Raw genomic sequence first — 17695 nt, 5'->3', positions numbered from 1 at the left:
ATATGGGGGGGGGGGGTGGAGCCTGGAGACAGTGGGATTTGGGGAGGGGAGGGGGATCAGTGAGGTGTATTGCCATACACACCACCTTCCAAAGCAGCCACTTTCCCCAGGAGGACTGATCTCTATGATTGGAAATCAGGTGTAATGGCGGGACATCTCCAGGCCCCATCTGGAGGTTGGCAACCCAAGGTGAAGGTGAGTCTGACCTGAAGGAGATCAGGTACTGAAACAGTGGCAGGAATCCAATCAGAAAGCTGCGTTCGGGGGATTTTATTGTTTTCCAGCTGGCTTTTCCCCTTAGACGTTTCGCCCTGCGTTATTTCTTCTCCATTTTCACAACTGTTCTCTCATGTGGGCACTCATTACAGTATTTGGTTAATAAATCATTCTTTTCCAATCACTCTGGCTAGGACTTTCATGCCTCATATTTGTCCTAGAGGGACTAGATGGACTATTGGTCTGATCCAGTAGGGCGCTTCTTGAGTTGTAATGTACCAATCCGGGTTAAAAATTACATAGAAGATGCATTGCTTGAATACAGTATGATATCAGCACAAAACCTGGCATTTTATTTTAGCACAGAAGACTACCAGTGCTCATTGTCATGGTTTCTGTATTGTGGTACAGCTTTACATCTCAGTCCAGTAAACAATTCTATCCCTTGTGGTTAAAACTTAACATCATACAGATGTGTAAAATGGGGTGGGGTGGGAGGTGGGTGGGGAAGAGGCATAAAAATGCTATTCTTCAGTAACCTGATTTTTAGTTTTTGGCTAAACTTCCTGACAGGTAGAGCAGTTCCTCAGCAGAATAGGCTTCCTCAAGAGCTGGTGGGCTGTCTTTGGAGTTCTCTAAAAGTTTCCCTTTCTCAAAAGCCAGTCGCTCCCGACTCTAGGGGGCGGTGCTCATCTCTGTTTCCAAGCCGAAGAGCCAGCGCTGTCTGAAGACGTTTCCGTGGTCGTGAGGCCAGCATGACTAAATGCCAAGGTGTACGGAAGGGTTAGGGTTCCCACCAAAGTGGTACCTATTTATCTCCTTGCAATTTCTTGCTTTCGAACTGCTAGGTTGGCAGGAGCTGGGGCCAGAGATGGGAGCTCGCTCCGTCACGTGGCACTCGGGTCTTGAACTGCCGAGCTACAGGCCTTCTGGTCTGCAGCTAAGCGTCTTAGAGGCTAAGAGCCACCGCAGCCCCTGTTTGGAGTTCTTTAAGCAGAGGCTAAATGGCCATCTGACATCAATGCTGATTCTGAGACTCCCTGTGAATTCAGGCAGATTGTAAGAGGGAGAACAGGAAGTGTGGAGCCCATGGTTGGCTCTTTTGGTGTCGTGGTTAAGTGCGCGGACTCTAATCTGGGAGAACTGGGTTTGATTCCCCACTCCTCCACTTGCACCTGGCTGGATGACCTTGGGCAAGCCGTAGTTCTGATAAGAGCTGTCCTTGAAAAAGAGCAGTTTCTGTCAGAGCTCTCTCAGCCCCACCTACCTCACAGGGTGTCTGTTGTGGGGAGAGGAAAGGAGTTTGTAAGCCGCTCTGAGACTCCTTTGGGTAGTGAAGGGCAGGGTATAAATCCAATCTCTTCTCTTCTTTTGGCCCTTTCTTAAAATTCCCAGGGTTATTTATTTATCGTATGGCAGAGTTACACACAGGAAGTGTGTAATAATATAAAGTATGTAACCAAGTTGATACAACGGGTATGCATATCGATTGTGCAATCCCCCTAAATACTCATATCTAGATTTTCAATCCATTCAGTCGCAGCTGGAGAGAGGTCAAAGAGCTCTGTCACATCTCCCTGGAAAGCACGACGCTCACATACCTGTGACAGATGGAAAATAGTTTGGTGGGCTGCACCACAATTGCATTTGGGCCCTGGTATTTTGCCACATTTAAATAACAGCTCTGCACAACTGCCAAAGCCTTTTCGTATTCTGTGGCAAGTCAAATCCTGAGAGCCAGCGTAATGCTGATTGCCACTTTGGGGTCAGGAAGGAATTTACCTTCACGGCAGATTGGCCCAAGGATCCTGGAAGTTTCTGACTTTGGGCGTACAGCAGGGGTCGTGTGGGGAGGGGAGAGTATCTGTGAATTTCCTGCATTGTGTAGAGGGTTGGACTAGATGACCTTTTGGATCCCTTTCCAGCTCTCCGTTTCTATGAGTCCTATTGAACCTGAAGGACTCTGCTTTAGGAAATCACTCCATTCCACCCTCATAGCTAGAAAGTAAAGAACCTTCTAGAGCAGTGGGGTCACTGCGCTTTGGAACGCCAATGAAATAACGAATTTCGGAAATCACCCTGTTAACTAATCTCTGTAGATTTCCCTCAATTGTTTTAAAAGACAGGGCTCACAGGACAGTTAAGTTCTCCTGTGGAACTAATGTCTGAATCTGCAGGCCCCAAAATGACTCTGCCCAGTGGTCTAGTTCCTTTATAAACGCTTACCTGGGACTCTGGGAGCATATTTTCCTTAACAACACAGAACACAATCAGACCGGGGTGCTCTGATTTGACTTCTTGAAGCAGGAAAACATTTTGATCTCAAACTCTTCCACTGAGGGTGATGTAACAAGTAGTGAACTGTGAGGAAAGCGGTTTCAACATACAGTCTGTGCCCCCCCCCCCGAAGCAACATCTTCGAATACATAGGGTTACATAAGAACATAAGAGAAGCCAATGTTGGATCAGGCCAATGGCCCATCCAGTCCACCACTCTGTCACCCAGTGGCCAAAAATACCAGCTGCCATCAGGAGGTCCATCAGTGGGGCCAGGACACTAGAAGCCCTCCCACTGTTGCCCCCCCAAACACCAAGAATACAGTGCATCACTTGTCCCAGAGTCCCTATCTATACCTTGTGGCTAATAGCCACTGATGGACCTCTGCTCCATATGTTTTATCTAATTCCCTCTTGAAGCCGTCCATGCTTGTAGCTGCCACCACCTCCTGTGACAGTGAATTCCATGTGTTAATCACTCTTTGGGTGAAGAAGTACTTCCTTTTATCTGTTCTAACCCGACCGCTCAACAATTTCATGGCGTGCCCACGAGTTCTTGTATTGTGAGACAGGGAGAAAAGTACTTCTTTCTCAACCTGCTCTATCCCATGCATGATCTTATAATCCTCGATCATGTCACACCTCAGCCGTCGTTTCTCCAAACTAAAGAGCCCCAAGTGCTTTAACCTGTCTTCATAGGGAAAGTGTTCCAACCCTTTTATCATTCTAGTTGCCCTTTACTGCACTTTTTCCAATGCTATAATATCCTTTTTAAGGTGTGGTGACCAGAACTGTACACAGCTCTGTACACAGTTGCCAGCTCGGGGTTGCAAAATATCTGGAGATTTTTTTGGGGGGGGGGAGCCGGGGAGCAGCAGGGTCTGGGGAGGGGAGGGGAGGGGCCTCAGCTGGGTATAATACCATAGAGTCCACCCTCCAAAGCAGCTATTTTTTCCTGGGTTGTCTGGAGATCAGTTGTAACAGTGAGAGATCTCCAGGTACCACCTGGAGGTTGGCTACTCTGGGAATGCAGGAAATGTATGTTCCCTCTATTTCCACTGCTCTTTAGAATTAACATCTGTGTTTGCCATTAGAAACTGACAACAACTTTTGCAGGTCCAAATATGTAGAAGTAACAACTTCATAACTGTGGATCTAAACGCAGTTGTTGGAAACAGACATTCTCATGAGCAGGCAAGCTGACTAAAGACCACGCTCTCTGCAAGAAAACTTCTTTCTTAATAAAACACAAACTAATCAAGCACAGAAAGCGCATGGACCAAGCAGTACGCTTTGTGAAACCACAATGGTGCGCAGATACATTCTCTGCATACAAGCTGGCTGGAAAAGCAACAACGAAGACAACCTCTGAAGAAAGGGGTGATCTGGGTGACGATGGGGCATTTTATGGTGAGAGAATTCAGAGTGTGGAAAGGACAATGTGAGGCACTGGGTGATGAGGGGTCACTGTCTCACAAGGAGAAATGCGCTGGAAGTCCTGTACCCGAGGCTGGTTAATGCGCTTCACACACAAGGGTCACAGAGGTGTAATTCAGAACATGGAGAAATCGGGAAAAGCTGCATTTCACAGACCTACCTATTACTGAAGCTCAATGTTAGCTTTTGGTTGGACCATCTATGTATTTATTCTCCCTCTATCCCACTTTCACATTAAAAAAAGGGAAAAGCCACCAAAGAAATCCATATTTTCTAAGTGTTTCGAAAAAGAGCCCTTGTCCCCTGGCAGGGACTTTGGGAGCAGCTTCCAGTGGTTATGCGCCTTCATGTTGGAGGTGATTGGCCAGTGACTGGGGCCACTGGTCTTCCATCTCTGCATCTCTGGCTGGTGCAGCAGAGTTCTTACTGGACTGCAGAGGGAGCAGACTAGGATGCCCTAGGAATTCTCTGCTTTCTAGACTTGCAGCCGAAGATTCGGCAAAGTACTCCGAATCGCTGTGCAAATGGGACTTCCTCAAGACGGGCCGCCCCAGCTATCTGCTCATTCTTGACCCCAGTTTTCTCTCTCCATTCACACTCTCCTAATTTCATTGGAGTGCTCCCTTTTGCCTCCATCCTGGTCTCAACTGGCCCTCCTCTGCTGTCCTTCACGCGTTGCCATCACAGATCTCGGAGGCTAAGCAGGGTCAGCCTCGACTAGTATTTGGAAGGAATACCAGGGTCATGATGCAGAGGCAGGCAATGGCAAAACACCTCTGAAAGATCTCTTGCCTTAAAAATAAGTCTAGCTTGCCACCTAGTGGTGCATAATGCTAAAAGCACTAGAACTTTCAGCTGCCAGACAATCTTAGGATCTTCTGTCTATTCTACACACAATGCCATATGATAATTAATTAATTAATCACTGCTGTCTAGCTTCAGAGCAGCTCAGGTATTGGCGGTTGCAGGCCTTTCTGCCCGTACCATCCTTCTGTGACGTTAAGCCATGGCCGTCATCCGTGCCCGAGGCTGCATCACCAACCCCATAATCCTATAGGATGAACTGCGTTTAGGAAGATCACCAATTTAACTGCAAATGTGCTTCTTCGTAAACAAGGAGAAGAGGGACTGGCCACCACCTCATGGCAAAGATGGCGGTTTAGGCATGAGTTGCCCCACCTTGAACCTGGCCCCCCTCCTCCTCCTTGGGCCTGTCTGGTGGCCATGGACACGGGCTCACGTGTTGCCTCTTCCTCTGCTGCTTTCGGCCAGGGGCAAGCTCAGACTAGAGGCTACCACAGGCCCCTAGCCAGGATTTTGTGGCTTGTGGGGCAATATTTCCTTCTGGTGGGGCTGAAGTTCTCAGCGCAGAAAGAAAAGCCATTTAGCCAACAGAAAGCTGTTTTACCAGGATAGATCTCTAAACTGCAAGCTGTCAATCACTTCAGATGGCAGTGGTCAGCTGCTGCAAGTTAATCACTCCTGCCAGCCTAAGAAACAGTTCTGATAACAAGCCGGCAGCTGGGGGTGATGCCTTCTACAGTCCAGAGAGCTAGCACTTAGGCAGAAAAACTCTCTTAAAGGAGACCAGTTTCGTGACCCAGAGTTAGAAGGGATCCTAGAGGTCACCTACTCTAACTCCCTTGCTCAGTGCGGGAATTAGTCAACTATAGCACCCCATTCTGTTAAAGGCGAGCACGCCTTTGAAAAAAGCATTTACAGGAGAAATTCTTGTGGGGCTGTGCCTTTGAGAAAAGGGGCAGAGCCCCCAAAAACCGCACTGTAGCTGGACGTTCCCTAGAAAGTTAAATGACCTAGTTGTCCTACTCCAGGGACAGCCAAAATTGAGGGGTGGCCAACCAGAAAACTCCATGGAAGTACAGGGACAGAATACATACATCTTTAGGTATAATACTGAAACGTAATACTTTTCCTAGATTGGACGAAGAGGGTCTTTTAATTTAAATATAAGAATGCCAGTGGCGCCCTGCTGGATTAGAGCAGTGGCCATCTAGTCAAGCGACTGTTGCCCTTAAGGGCCAACAAACAGGTCACGGAGGCCAACGGTTTCCCCTGGCATTGCCTCCTAGCACTCGTATTCAGAATTTTACTGCCTCTGGTTATGGAGGTTCCCTTTAGCCATCAGGGCAAGCAGCCATTGATAGACCTTTCCAGGGCTCTTTTTGTAGAAAAAGCCCAGCAGGAACTCATTAGCATAATAGGCCACACCCAACAGCAGAAACTCATTAGCATATTGGGCCACACCCCTGACAGCACCGCTCATTAGCACATTAGGCCGCACCCCCATGTTACCAGAAGTGTGGTTATCCAGCCACACCCATCTTTTGCTTGTTGTTCTGTTTACCTTGTTTGTTGTCAAAACCCAGGGCCTTTTTTTTGCAGCAGGAACTCCTTTGCATGTTAGGCCACACACCCCTAATGTAGCCAACCGTAATGAGTGTCTGCTGTTGGTTGTGGCCTGTTATGCTAATGAGTTCCTGCTGGGCGTGGCCAACTCAGGAGCCAGCCGGAACTCCGTTCCTGTGCGTTCCTGCCCCAAAATAGCCCTGGACCTTTCCTCCATGATTCTATCCAATCACCTTGTACATCCGTCTATGCGATGTTGCCATCACCACATCCCCTGGGAGTGACTTCCACAATACAAGTACGCACTGAGTTAAGAAGTGTTTTCTTTTGTCTGCAAACCTTCACCCTGCTGCCCGTCCTCTTCACTGGGTGCCCCCCAGTTCCAATGGAATGGGAGAGGGGAAAATTCTCTTATCAACCTTCTCCACCCCATGGATAATTTCATAACCCTTTTTAATAAGTCCAGTGGCACCTTGAATGCCATCAGTGTTTTATTCAAGGTATAAACTTTTGTGTGCAAGCACACTTCTTCAGATACAGTGAAGCGGAATTTCCTACACCATTCCATATAGGAGGAGAGAGGGCAGGGGTGGAGTTAGTCGCCAGGAAGGCCAATTAGAGCCAAGACAGAGACAGAAACAAATATGGAAATTACCAGTCCATACATAAAGGTAAAGGGTGAGTAGTAAATTATCATACATCATAATGAAGATGTTTGCGGTATGATCATTTACTGCTCGACCTCTACATGTATGTATGGACTGGTAATTTCCATATTTGTTTTGGTCTCTATCTTGACTCTAATTGGCCCTTCCCGGCAACTAACTCCACCCCCCTCCTCCTATATGTAATGGTTGCGGAAGTTTTGTTTCACTGTATCTGAGGAAGTGTGCGTGCACACAAAAGCTCATACCTTGAATAAAACTTTTGTTGGTCTTAAAGGCGCCACTGGACTCAAACTTTGTTTGGCTGCTTCAGACCAACATGGCTACCCCTCATGAATTTATAACCCTTTATCGTGCCCCCCCCCCTAGTTGTCTTTTTTTCTGAACTGAAAATCCTCAGAGTCTGCAGTAGGAAGTGGTTCACTGAAATCCTCTGTTAGAAGAGCCGACTGTACTGATGGATGCTGGTAACGGAGGGGCTGTTGCACACAAACATCACAGAGGAATGGTCAAGAAAGAAATTCAGAAAGGAAGACATCAATTGAATCTCGATGGTTTCGCTGGAAGACAATCGAAATGGCTCCTTGTGGACATCTGCCTGACACAACAGTTCTGAAGGTTTGCAAGCTAACCAGCCCTCTCTCTTGATCTTCGCAGTGGGCATCGTAAAGGAGGTACGGCAGCTGGTGAAAGGCATTATCATTCAAAAGCAACAAGAAAAGCCGCTCAATGGATTCACCTTCCCCAGGAACTACATACTTCTAGAGAATGGCTTATTTTGACAGAAAGACTTGGGCTGGCCTCGGCCTTGAGTTCTGTACACTGGAATGCTTCCATCCCAGCTTTTAAATGGCCCGTGCTTTGCCTTCTATCAAAAACAGATGGGCCACTGGCAAAGTGAAATCTGTGTGCTCATGATCAGTTTGTGCATCAGAACACCTGTACCGCACAGCAAGAAGCTGGGAAATTATAACTATTTTTTTTTTAACCTTATGAATAAGCTGAAGCACAGTGCAACTCACCCTTTATCCTAATGGAGAATCCTGGTTTTGGTATGTTGAGTGGGAGGATATGGTTGATGTTCCTGGTGGCAGTACCAGAGACTCTTTTAAAACAATACTTCTATGAAATGGAGCATCTTCACAGATGGGCAAGCAGAACTTTCCCCGACAGAGCAGGCATCCAGGGCTCAGGTGATTGGTATGTTGGGAATAGGGATGGGCACACACCCGAACCTGAGCCAAAGTCTGAGCTGGACTTTGCCTGGTTTGCAAATCTCAAACTGAGGTTCAAAAAAGGTTCCTTCCCTTAACTCTCACCGAGCTTCTGCTCAGTTCAGGTGTTCGGGCCCCGGTGTGCTTGTGTCACTTCTGGGTGGCATCAGGCACCGCCCTGACGCACCTGTATCATCACATCACACCTGACATGCTCGCATCACTTCTGGGTAACGCGGGTATGTCAGGGGCGTTGCCCAATGCCACCTGGAAGTGATGTGAGTGTATCAGGGTGATGGGTTGGCGTCACTTCTGGATGACGCGGGCATGCCAGGGGTGACGCCCAATGTTACCCAGAAGTGACATAAGTGTGTTCCAGGGGGAACTGAGCCAGTTCAGTTCAGGCAAGGATTTTGGCTCAGGGGTTCGGTTTAGAGCTGCCCATTTAGCGAGCCCTGAATCGAACTGGGCTTTCCTGGTCTGTGCCCATCCCTACTTGTGAACCATCTTGAGCGCCGCACTTTGGGAGAGGGGTGGGATATAAATCCAATAAATAAATAAAATAGTATGACTATACTTGCAAATTCAGAGCCTGCCTAGTCCAAAACAACTTTCCATGGCGGGGGAAGCAGGGGAACAGGGGTGGACGAATGTTCATAGAGCTCTGGCGACTACTAAGCTGAAGCTCCTCTACTGGGTCCTGTGTTGACCAGGTCAATGGATACAGGCTCCTGTGGCCTGGGTCTGAGCTGAGTGGCCTCTATGAAGATGCCAGCGGCACCGTAGCTGCTTGGCTTAGCTGGCCCACAGTGGCATTCCAGACAGAATGGAGGGAGGGAATGGTGAAGACTCACTGAAACGATGTGCCTCCAACATCATTTCTGGCTGGTGACATCGTTGCATTGCTGGATGCACTAGGATTCCCAGCGCGTCCCATGACATGGTGATGCCACTCCCAGTTACAGAGCTGGAAATGGAATCGAATCATCATGGGATGCCATTCCAGACCCTCCGTTTCCCCTCTGCTGCTTACCAGAGTGTGAACGGGCAACAGAGGGTGGAAGTGGGAGTTCCCCCATCCTCAGTGAAGGATCTTGGAAGGTACGGGGTGGTCCTTTATCGGCGTCGATCGTTTCGGTGCCGAAGCATCGATTGCGACCGTCGACGTCGATGATCCCGGAACGGGAGGACAAGTGTCCGCAGCCAAGGTGGACATCGAGGCGTGCCCGGACGTGTCCAACGGTGAAGAGGACTGTGGAGATAGTGCCTTCTCCATCAGGGCCAAGTGTAGACGAGCTGCTCTGTTTTTTCTCGTCTGGTTCGAAAACTTTCGGCAATGTCTGCACTTAGAGACACAGTGCGACTCCCCTAAACAAACGAGGCAAAGCGAGTGCCCGTCGGTGGGGGATATTTTAAGGCCGCAAGTCCTACACCGTTTGAAACAACCCCACCGCGGGGCCATAGGCCAGCGGGAGGGGAACGTAAGTAAAGAACAAACACCGAAAGAAAAATGCTAACTACAAAAATAAAGAAAGAGAAACTAACTAAACGCAAGTTTAGCAAAAAAAAAGTTTGGTACTTAGCAGACCGAGGCAGAAGGCGTCCTACCAGCGCGGCGGTCAGAAGAGAACTGGCGGGATCTGCGTGCCCCTCCTTGGTCATGCGCAGTGGAGCCGGCGCGTGAACTGGGAGAGGCGCGAAAATCCCTTTTGCTAGCTATCGGTACCGAGAAGGTCAGCGCAGGCGCAGAGTATCCCAAGGGTGTGATGCACAGAGACCACGAAGAAGATCCCTAGCTCCATAGCAGAGGCTCGCTGGGTATTTTCTGGTAAGTTAACAGGCTGGTTTGCCTGGGGTGGGGTTGGGGAAGCAGAATGGATGGCGAGACAGAGTTGAGATATTTATCTACTATTTTTCTTTCTCCAAGGAGCTTAGGGTTCTCTCATTTTATTCTCATACCAACCCCATGAGGTAGGTTAGGCCAAGAGAGTGACTGGCCCAAGGTCAGCTGGTCAGCTTCCATGGCAGAATGGGGATCTAACTTCAGTTGTGCTCACTACACCACATGGGATACCAGCCTCAGCCTAGCATCTCTCAGGCTGTGATCAGATGTGCTGTTTGATCTGGAATGGAAGACAGCAACATCTGTCTTCCATTCCCCAGATGTGGGCATCCTGTTCTCAGCTGTCTTTGAGCTGGAGTTATTTGGCACCGGGGAAAGTCCGGTCCTTCCTGGTGTAAGTGGTCTCACCCTGCATCTCCAGAAGTCTGATCTATTCATTGTGCTTTCAAGATGTTTGGGAAGTCTGAATGTTCCCTTCTGGTTTGGGGCTTTTTTTTTGAGGCAGATAGCGAGGTGCGCATAACTGCTTATTTGCACCTCTCCCCCTCTCTCAAAGGAGCTTCTCAAAAATGTGTTTTCTTTAAAACTTCCAAAGAAAGATACCTGTGTATTTCAGCTTTTTTCTGTGCTTTGTGGCACACAGGGTGGGGAAGGGGTTACTTGGAAATATGACTTTTTTCAGAGGGGGGGAGGGGGGCAGTCTGAGAATGATGCCCATGACTCCAGCTTCACTCCAAGCTTTTAAATAAAAACACCAGCAGCACATAGTATGCAGGATAAAGCTTCTGTATTCTCCCACCCCCCGGCTTTAAAACGTTTGAATGCTGATTTTTTAAAAAAGCAGTTTCAAAAACACATCCCCCATGCTGCACTACACATCCCAGCAGCCTCCTCCAGCAATCTCATTGACCACCAGATGCCGCCATCCTGCCGGGAGTTTGAAGTGCTGCTTCCCATAAGCGCTTATGCGCATGTTCAGAAGACAAATAATTTCTAAAAGCTGCCTTAACTCCCTACTCTGGGGTAAATGCATGGTGAGATGGGTTGGGGGGGGGTTATGTCTGATCAAAAATCTCTGTTACAAAGGAACTCCGATAAATTTGAGGCAGTGCCAGACTGCTCTAAGCCTGTCATCTGATCGCACCCTCAGAGTAGTATTATCTTCACGTATTTATCCTTAGCGAAACTCTCAGACGTAAACTGGATTCCAGCAAGGATTTTCCCTGCTCCAGCTTTACCATCTTGCTTTTTGCTCTGCCACTAAGACTAGAAAGGTATCCATCCCTCTCTCCTCTAAAGGAACTCCAGTCATGATGTTCCCGGAAGTTCTCACCGAGGGAGTGGAAGTCAGAAATACATAATAATATCATGTAAGACTTGTTAATAAAAATAAACCATTTTAAAACTTTACAACAGACAGCGCAACCAGTCGGTTGCAATACTGCCTAAATGCTAAGTGTGTGATCCTAACTGGCATTCCAATCCCCGCTGCATTTTGACGTGGGAGTCAAGCATATGTCAAACTTTTTCTGATTGAAATGCATGCTCTGCTTTGAGTGGATCACGCCATACATAAAACAACATCAGCTGAGCCAAGCACAAATGCTGCACCCAGTTTTCTGGACATCCTCAGCATAGGAAAATCCACAGGGAGAGGGCCACTGTGGAGAGCCACTGCTCTGCAAGTGATGCCAGGGTTGCTTCAGGGCGGAATGTGGGAAAAGATTAAGGGGCAGTCTCAGCCTCTGCTGACACCTTCGAACCGGTGTGTTTTCAAAATGAAAAAGGGTCTGATTCTTGGACTGTAATTACCAACTCATCCCCCATGAGTTAAAAATGTGACACTTTCCCGCGTTTTAGCTGGAAGCAGAATGACAATCCGAAATTTAATATCAGTGTTCAAAAAATATGCCCTCATCAGGGGATAATTTAAAAGCATGCCTACCTCCCCTCCCAGGCGTTCCTTCTGAGTTACTGCACAGCGGACTCCTTCCGTTCTAGAAACCACTGCTTAATTATATTTGGGAAGAGAAGAGGTAATGGGAGATTTCAGTCTGAAAAGACTCGGGTTATGCTCGGGATAAAGAAAAGTGGATATTGCGGCTCTGCATTTTAATTTCTTCTCTGACCCAGATTCCCGCTGTTTGAATCCGAGATTAATTTGCTCTACTCATTATGAAGGAATCCGTATAAAATTGACATTAAACTTATTATCTTTGAAGACAGTGATGACAACAATATCCCTTTTTCCCCTCCCTTGTGTACATTTCAGATTATGTCTTTGTAGATCCACATAAAATACAGGATCTAAATTTAAGAGAGGGGGGGGAAATATCTATTCAAATATTGAGACTGGATGACATTCAGAGTTGCAACTGCCGATACAGTCATCCACTTAAGATTGGCAAATGTGGACCTGGGCCAAGTTGTGAACTTGTGTGCCTCAGAAGAATCGGAGAAGGAACATGTCAGATCACTGAAGCTGCAGTCAGTGGGGCAAGGAGGAAATTTTACACAGCAACCTGAAGCTCTGGACTTAAGGGTGTTCGCCCCTGTCCGTGCCTTATTTTCAGGCATTCTGGGAACTCTAAGGCCTCAACTAGATGTGACGACATCCCCAAGTCCATCATGGAGACGCTTCTACCACAGGGATGCCTCTACCATCGGAATGCCTCTATGACGGGAACCCTTGGGGTTTGGGGTCTTGAAAACGGTGGTGGTGGGGATAAAGGCCATCCTCCCCGCATGCTGGGGTTCTGGTCAGGGCAGGGCCCCCATAGCATTCGTAAACAGATGGAATTTCATCCCTAAAATGGCAGAGGCATTGTCCAGGAGGACTCATGGTGGACTCATGGACGCTGCCATGTCTAGCTGAGCCCTTAGTTGCAGAATGCACTGGGGGAAGGAAAGAATGGAAGAAATATTTACTTCATTTAAACCCCAATTCCCCGACCCCCAATGGGGACCAAAAGTGGCTCACATCATTCTCTTCTACTCCCTTTTATCTTCACAACTATCCTGTGAGGCTGAGAGTGTGTGACTAGCCCTAGGTTCCCCAGTAAGTTTCCATGGCAGATTGAGAATTCCAAACTGGGTCTCCCACAGGGTTAGTGGGGGTCTCCCATAGCGGTGATGGGGGATGAGGAGGACTTAGTAGGAGAGGAGGGAGGCCCAGTCTACGTTGCCAGTGACCCCACAACGTTACTTCTGGTGTGTCCCGGAAGAGACGTCATCACGTTGCAACGTTGCGGGGGTGCGCTGGGATTTGGGCAAAAACTCTATGGTAAAAATGGCTTCTAACATAGAGATTTTAGCGATCGCTTCTGGGATATGCCGGAAGTGGAGTTACTGCATTGCCGGCGACATAGCTTGGGCCTCCTTCCTGCTCCTGGTAAGTACCCCGCCAGTCAGCTGATAGACAAGGAGGGGCAGGGCCTGATGGTGGGGGATCCCCTGCCTCCACCGGGGGGAGGGCTGGCATCCCTCGTCTCCTAGATCCTAGCATGACACTCTTGCCACTACATTGGGTGGAGCTCACCCATCTCTAGGTACAACCTGCACTGAAACCACCCCCAACCCCCCACTGGTGACTGAGGCCCTGGACTTCCTCTCCACTCTCCATCCCTGACAGAACCACCGGCTCCAACCCATTCATCCTCTGCAGGGTCTCCTATGCAATGACAATTTCTCCACACCTATTTGCTCTTTCAGCTCCTGCATATCTCCTTCCCAAGTGATGGATAAGCTTTAGTGTCAGTAAGTACCTATAATTAACTTTATGTCCTCAGGAAAAAGGTGTCTTCATCTCACCTGCCTCCATGCAATTAAGACACACACCTGGAAGGCCAGCTTCAAAGCTCACCTGTCCTTTAGATCTAAATGTGCAGGTAACATTCAACTGACCTCCCCAGCTCGAGCGGTCAAGGGAACTAGAGGAAAACGCTGGGTTGCTTTGAAAAGAGAGACTTTGGCTTATGTGAAGAACCGCTGTCTGCCAAAGCTGTCTACCACCCACCCTCTCTCTTAGCTGAGTCACTGTTCTAAGTCTTAGGTACTGGGTCTGCAAAACAACAATGCCAAGCCAGAACAGAAAAGCTAGAAGCACCTTTAGCTTTCATTTTCTTAACTGCCCATTCCGCAGATTCTCTTATGTCTCTGTGGCTTACACATAAAATACCTTTCTCGGCTTAAATACTCCGGACATATACTAATTTTTGCAGTGCAACAACACCCCACAGATCTGCAGTGTCACTAATCTGGACGGATTATAGAGGCTGGAATGACCAAGCGGACGGAGACAGAGAGAATGGGAGCATGGACCTGCTCTTAGATCTCCCCCCCTGCACCGTGGTCCTGAGCAGAATCGGACCCCTGCATCTTTTGTAAACAGAGGGGATTTCATTCCTAAAATGGTAGAAGGGTCCCTATCGTGGACTCGGGGACACTGTCACATCTACTTTGGCTCTGAGTGGTGTCAATTTCTCTGGAGCTTAACTCGATATCAGATACACTTGCAATTACCAAACTACCAGACAATGGAAGACAAGACAGGAATATGACAGATTTCCTGACTGTGGCACAAAGAAAATCTACATAGGGAGACTTTTAAGAATCCCCGTGTAAATAAAGCCCTAACCTGGATAGCCCAGGCCAGCCTGATCTCGTCAGATCTTGGAAATTAAACGGGATCGGCCCTGGTTAATACTTGGATGGGAGACCACCAAGGAATACCAGGGTTGCAGTGCGAAGGCAGGCAATGGCAAACCACCGCTGAACAGCTCGTGCCTTGAAAACCCTAAGCTGCATGAATAAACAGGAGTCTCCTTAAAAACCGTCATTTTTTTATTCCAGCACAAACTGTTGCAGACAAGAGGGGCAGCTTCTTCAGATGCAGACTCCCCTCTCCCCTTTCCACATGCCCCTACGTAAAAGGTCCGCATAGCATGGATCCACCTGTGGCGTCTGACTACGTGGGCTGTACCCGACAAAAGCTTATGCCGGCATTCAGTTTTGCTAGTCTTTTAAAAAGCTATTAGATTCCTGTTTATCTTTGTCGCGAGAGACGAACACAGGTGGCTAGTAAAACGGAGCAGGTCAAAAACTCCCATGCTACCATTTCATGCAAAACCAACCAACCAACCAACCAACCAACCAACCAACCAACCAACCAACCAACCCCGAAACAAAACGAAACCAGAGAGAAGCAGGGATGCCCGGCCACATCCTATCCCTTTAAATGCTCTGCGGCTGTAAGAGAGGCTACGGCGTGTCCCGTAATGGGGCTTCTCCCATTCTCTCTGCCCCCTCCCCCATTTCATGAGGAGCAAAACAAGGATCCTGCTTGCTGGGACATGCCAACAAACAAAAAACCACTGTGATAAAATTAACAATGATACATAACCAAAGCAAAGTCCAACAGAATCATATCCTTGATGAGCATACCGGTTTTTGCACACATTTCACCAATCTTCCTCATGAGTAGTCTTATACAGTTGGAAGGTGTCAACCTCTAGGTTCAGCTTAGTTTCTTTTTTTAAAACAATATAGCTTCTTATTTGCTTCTTTGTCAAATTAACTTTCAGTTCCATTGCAAGTGCTTGAATAGGAGCAAGTCAATTACTAAATTTCTAGTCATAGCAGCCAGTCCAAAAATTTTATGTGGCAGCAGGCCTACTTTAAATTGGCTGGCATTTGCTCTACTCAAGAGGAAGATTGGTGAAATGTGTGCAAAAACCGGTGTGCTCATCGAGGATATGATTATGTTGGACTTTGCTTTGCTTATGTCAGAATTCTCCAACTATATTGTCAGATTAATAGCTTCACAAATCGATGCTCCCAGAATCATTAAATGTGCCATTGTTCATTTTATCACAGTGGGTTTTTTGTTTGTTGGCATGAATCTCCACACTGTGACCCCTCCTCTGGCTTTTTTGACATGATGTATCTGGGAGGCAAAAACGGCCAGGGGGGTGGGTCTAGAAAAGAGTTGAGTGGAAGAAACTGTCCCTAAATTTGGCTGCAGGGATGTTGAACAGCCACCTGGGATTTCCGGGCTGCAACCTGGCAACCACAAACAAGGGGCTTTTATACGGTTGTTCCGCTTGCGTCGACAAACACCTTACACTATCCCGGGTTGTAGATTTCATTTAACTTGATTTGGTTACAGTGTATTTTTTTAACAGATATTTTTCCTATCAGCCACGGGACAGCTCTCATTAGTCAGGCATCCGTTTCAGGCCCCGAGAAGATGAGTCGGTTCCACACTGTGTCGTTCCCCCCTTAAGTATGTGTTCGGCAGCAGGTTTTCACCTCTGCAAAGCCTTTGAAATTGCTTTTTTTCCCCCTGCTCGGGACGACGTCTCTGCAGACTCTATCGTTTTGTAATTGCCCATTTCATCGCTAGCGATGAAGCCTGACAGCTTCCAATTCCCGGCACCCGCGGCTGACTAGATTCCGCCTCGCTGCCCTCCGTGCCCGCCGCAACGGCTTCCCAGAGACAATATTTGTGAAAATGTATGTTGAAAAAAAATAAGCAGCAGAAATAAGAAAAAAAACTCCCACCTTCTCAATTAATGAATTATAGTGCACAATGCATATTTTTATTCTCTGTGGTAACAATTTTTACTAGTCTAAGGGAAGGAGGAAGGTCTCGTTCTAAAGCTGAAAAGGTACTGCCGTTCCAGCCTCCTTAGCAATCTCAAAGGTCACACATATTTTGACAGTCCATAATTACCTCTGTTAAGTGACGCCGAACTGTTTATATCACCGGTGATGAAGGAGGACTCTGACTGTTTCCGGACTGTGTCATTCCACATCCTGCGGATACGACTCTGGAGGGGGGACAAGAGGAAAGAGCTTCAGCTGTAGCGGGCGAGGGGACTGGCTCCTTCCCGTCTCCTGCAAGAAATCTCAGGTGCGAAGCAAGGCACTGTAAGAGTCTCATTTCAGATCTACATTTTGCTGCCTGGGCAAAGAATCCCTCATATACAGTAGACCAGGGTCTCCGACATTTTTGAGCCCATGGGTATCTTTGGAATCCTGAGACGGGGTACTGAGTGCCATCCTAAAATGGTGCCCACCAATGATCCCTCTAAACTGTGGAGTCTTGTGAGCAAAAATTCTACTTTGTGAACTACTGGCATTAAAGTTATGAGTGATTTGGCTAGCGCATACATTAGTTTGCCTCTGGAGCCCTCCTTCCTGAGCGAAGACAAAAATGTGTGAGCCAGAGGCTAAAACACTGAGCTAGCTCACACTAACTCAGCTTAGAGGGAACGCTGCTACTCACCCCTCTGTAATGAAACGTGGGCCAATTTACACAGGTTGGGTCTAGTGCTGACAGAAAAGAGTGGATGGGCTTTTGGGCCCTCCACTCAGGTTCTGTGCACACCCCTTTCCATTTTCTTTACTGTGTTTTCATTTCAGATTCTGGCTACTACCATAAACAAAAAAAAATCTTGTGAGCAGAAATCCTACTTTGTGAGCTCCTGGCATTAAAGTTGTGAGCGGGCGATTTGGCTACTGCATAAATTAGTTTGCTCTGGAGCCATCCTTCCTGAGCTGAGACAGAAATGTGTGGGCCGGAGGCTAAAACACTGTGAGCTGGCTCACACCTAACTCAGCTTAGAGGGAACAGTGGTGCCCACTGGAGGTTCAGCCAAACTCAAAACGGATTC

The 17695-nt window shown here is 47.8% G+C and overlaps 1 protein-coding gene across 2 annotated transcripts in view; it reads right to left on the bottom strand.

The window, feature by feature from the left end:
• ADGRL3 (adhesion G protein-coupled receptor L3) overlaps positions 1-17695 on the bottom strand; it is a 643333-nt gene that overhangs the window by 24955 nt on the left and 600683 nt on the right. For both annotated transcript variants that reach the window (XM_015412493.1, XM_015412494.1), the window contains exon 21: positions 16753-16849. In XM_015412493.1, the coding sequence (XP_015267979.1) occupies positions 16753-16849 (97 nt within the window). The remainder of the gene's footprint in view (positions 1-16752; positions 16850-17695) is intronic.

The sequence above is a fragment of the Gekko japonicus genome, unplaced genomic scaffold (genome assembly GCF_001447785.1).
Source record: "Gekko japonicus isolate JY-2015 unplaced genomic scaffold, Gekko_japonicus_V1.1 scaffold74, whole genome shotgun sequence".
NCBI classification, from domain to species: domain Eukaryota; kingdom Metazoa; phylum Chordata; class Lepidosauria; order Squamata; family Gekkonidae; genus Gekko; species Gekko japonicus.
Note: the sequence above shows the minus strand (reverse complement) of the source record. Positions and strands in the feature narration are given on the sequence as shown.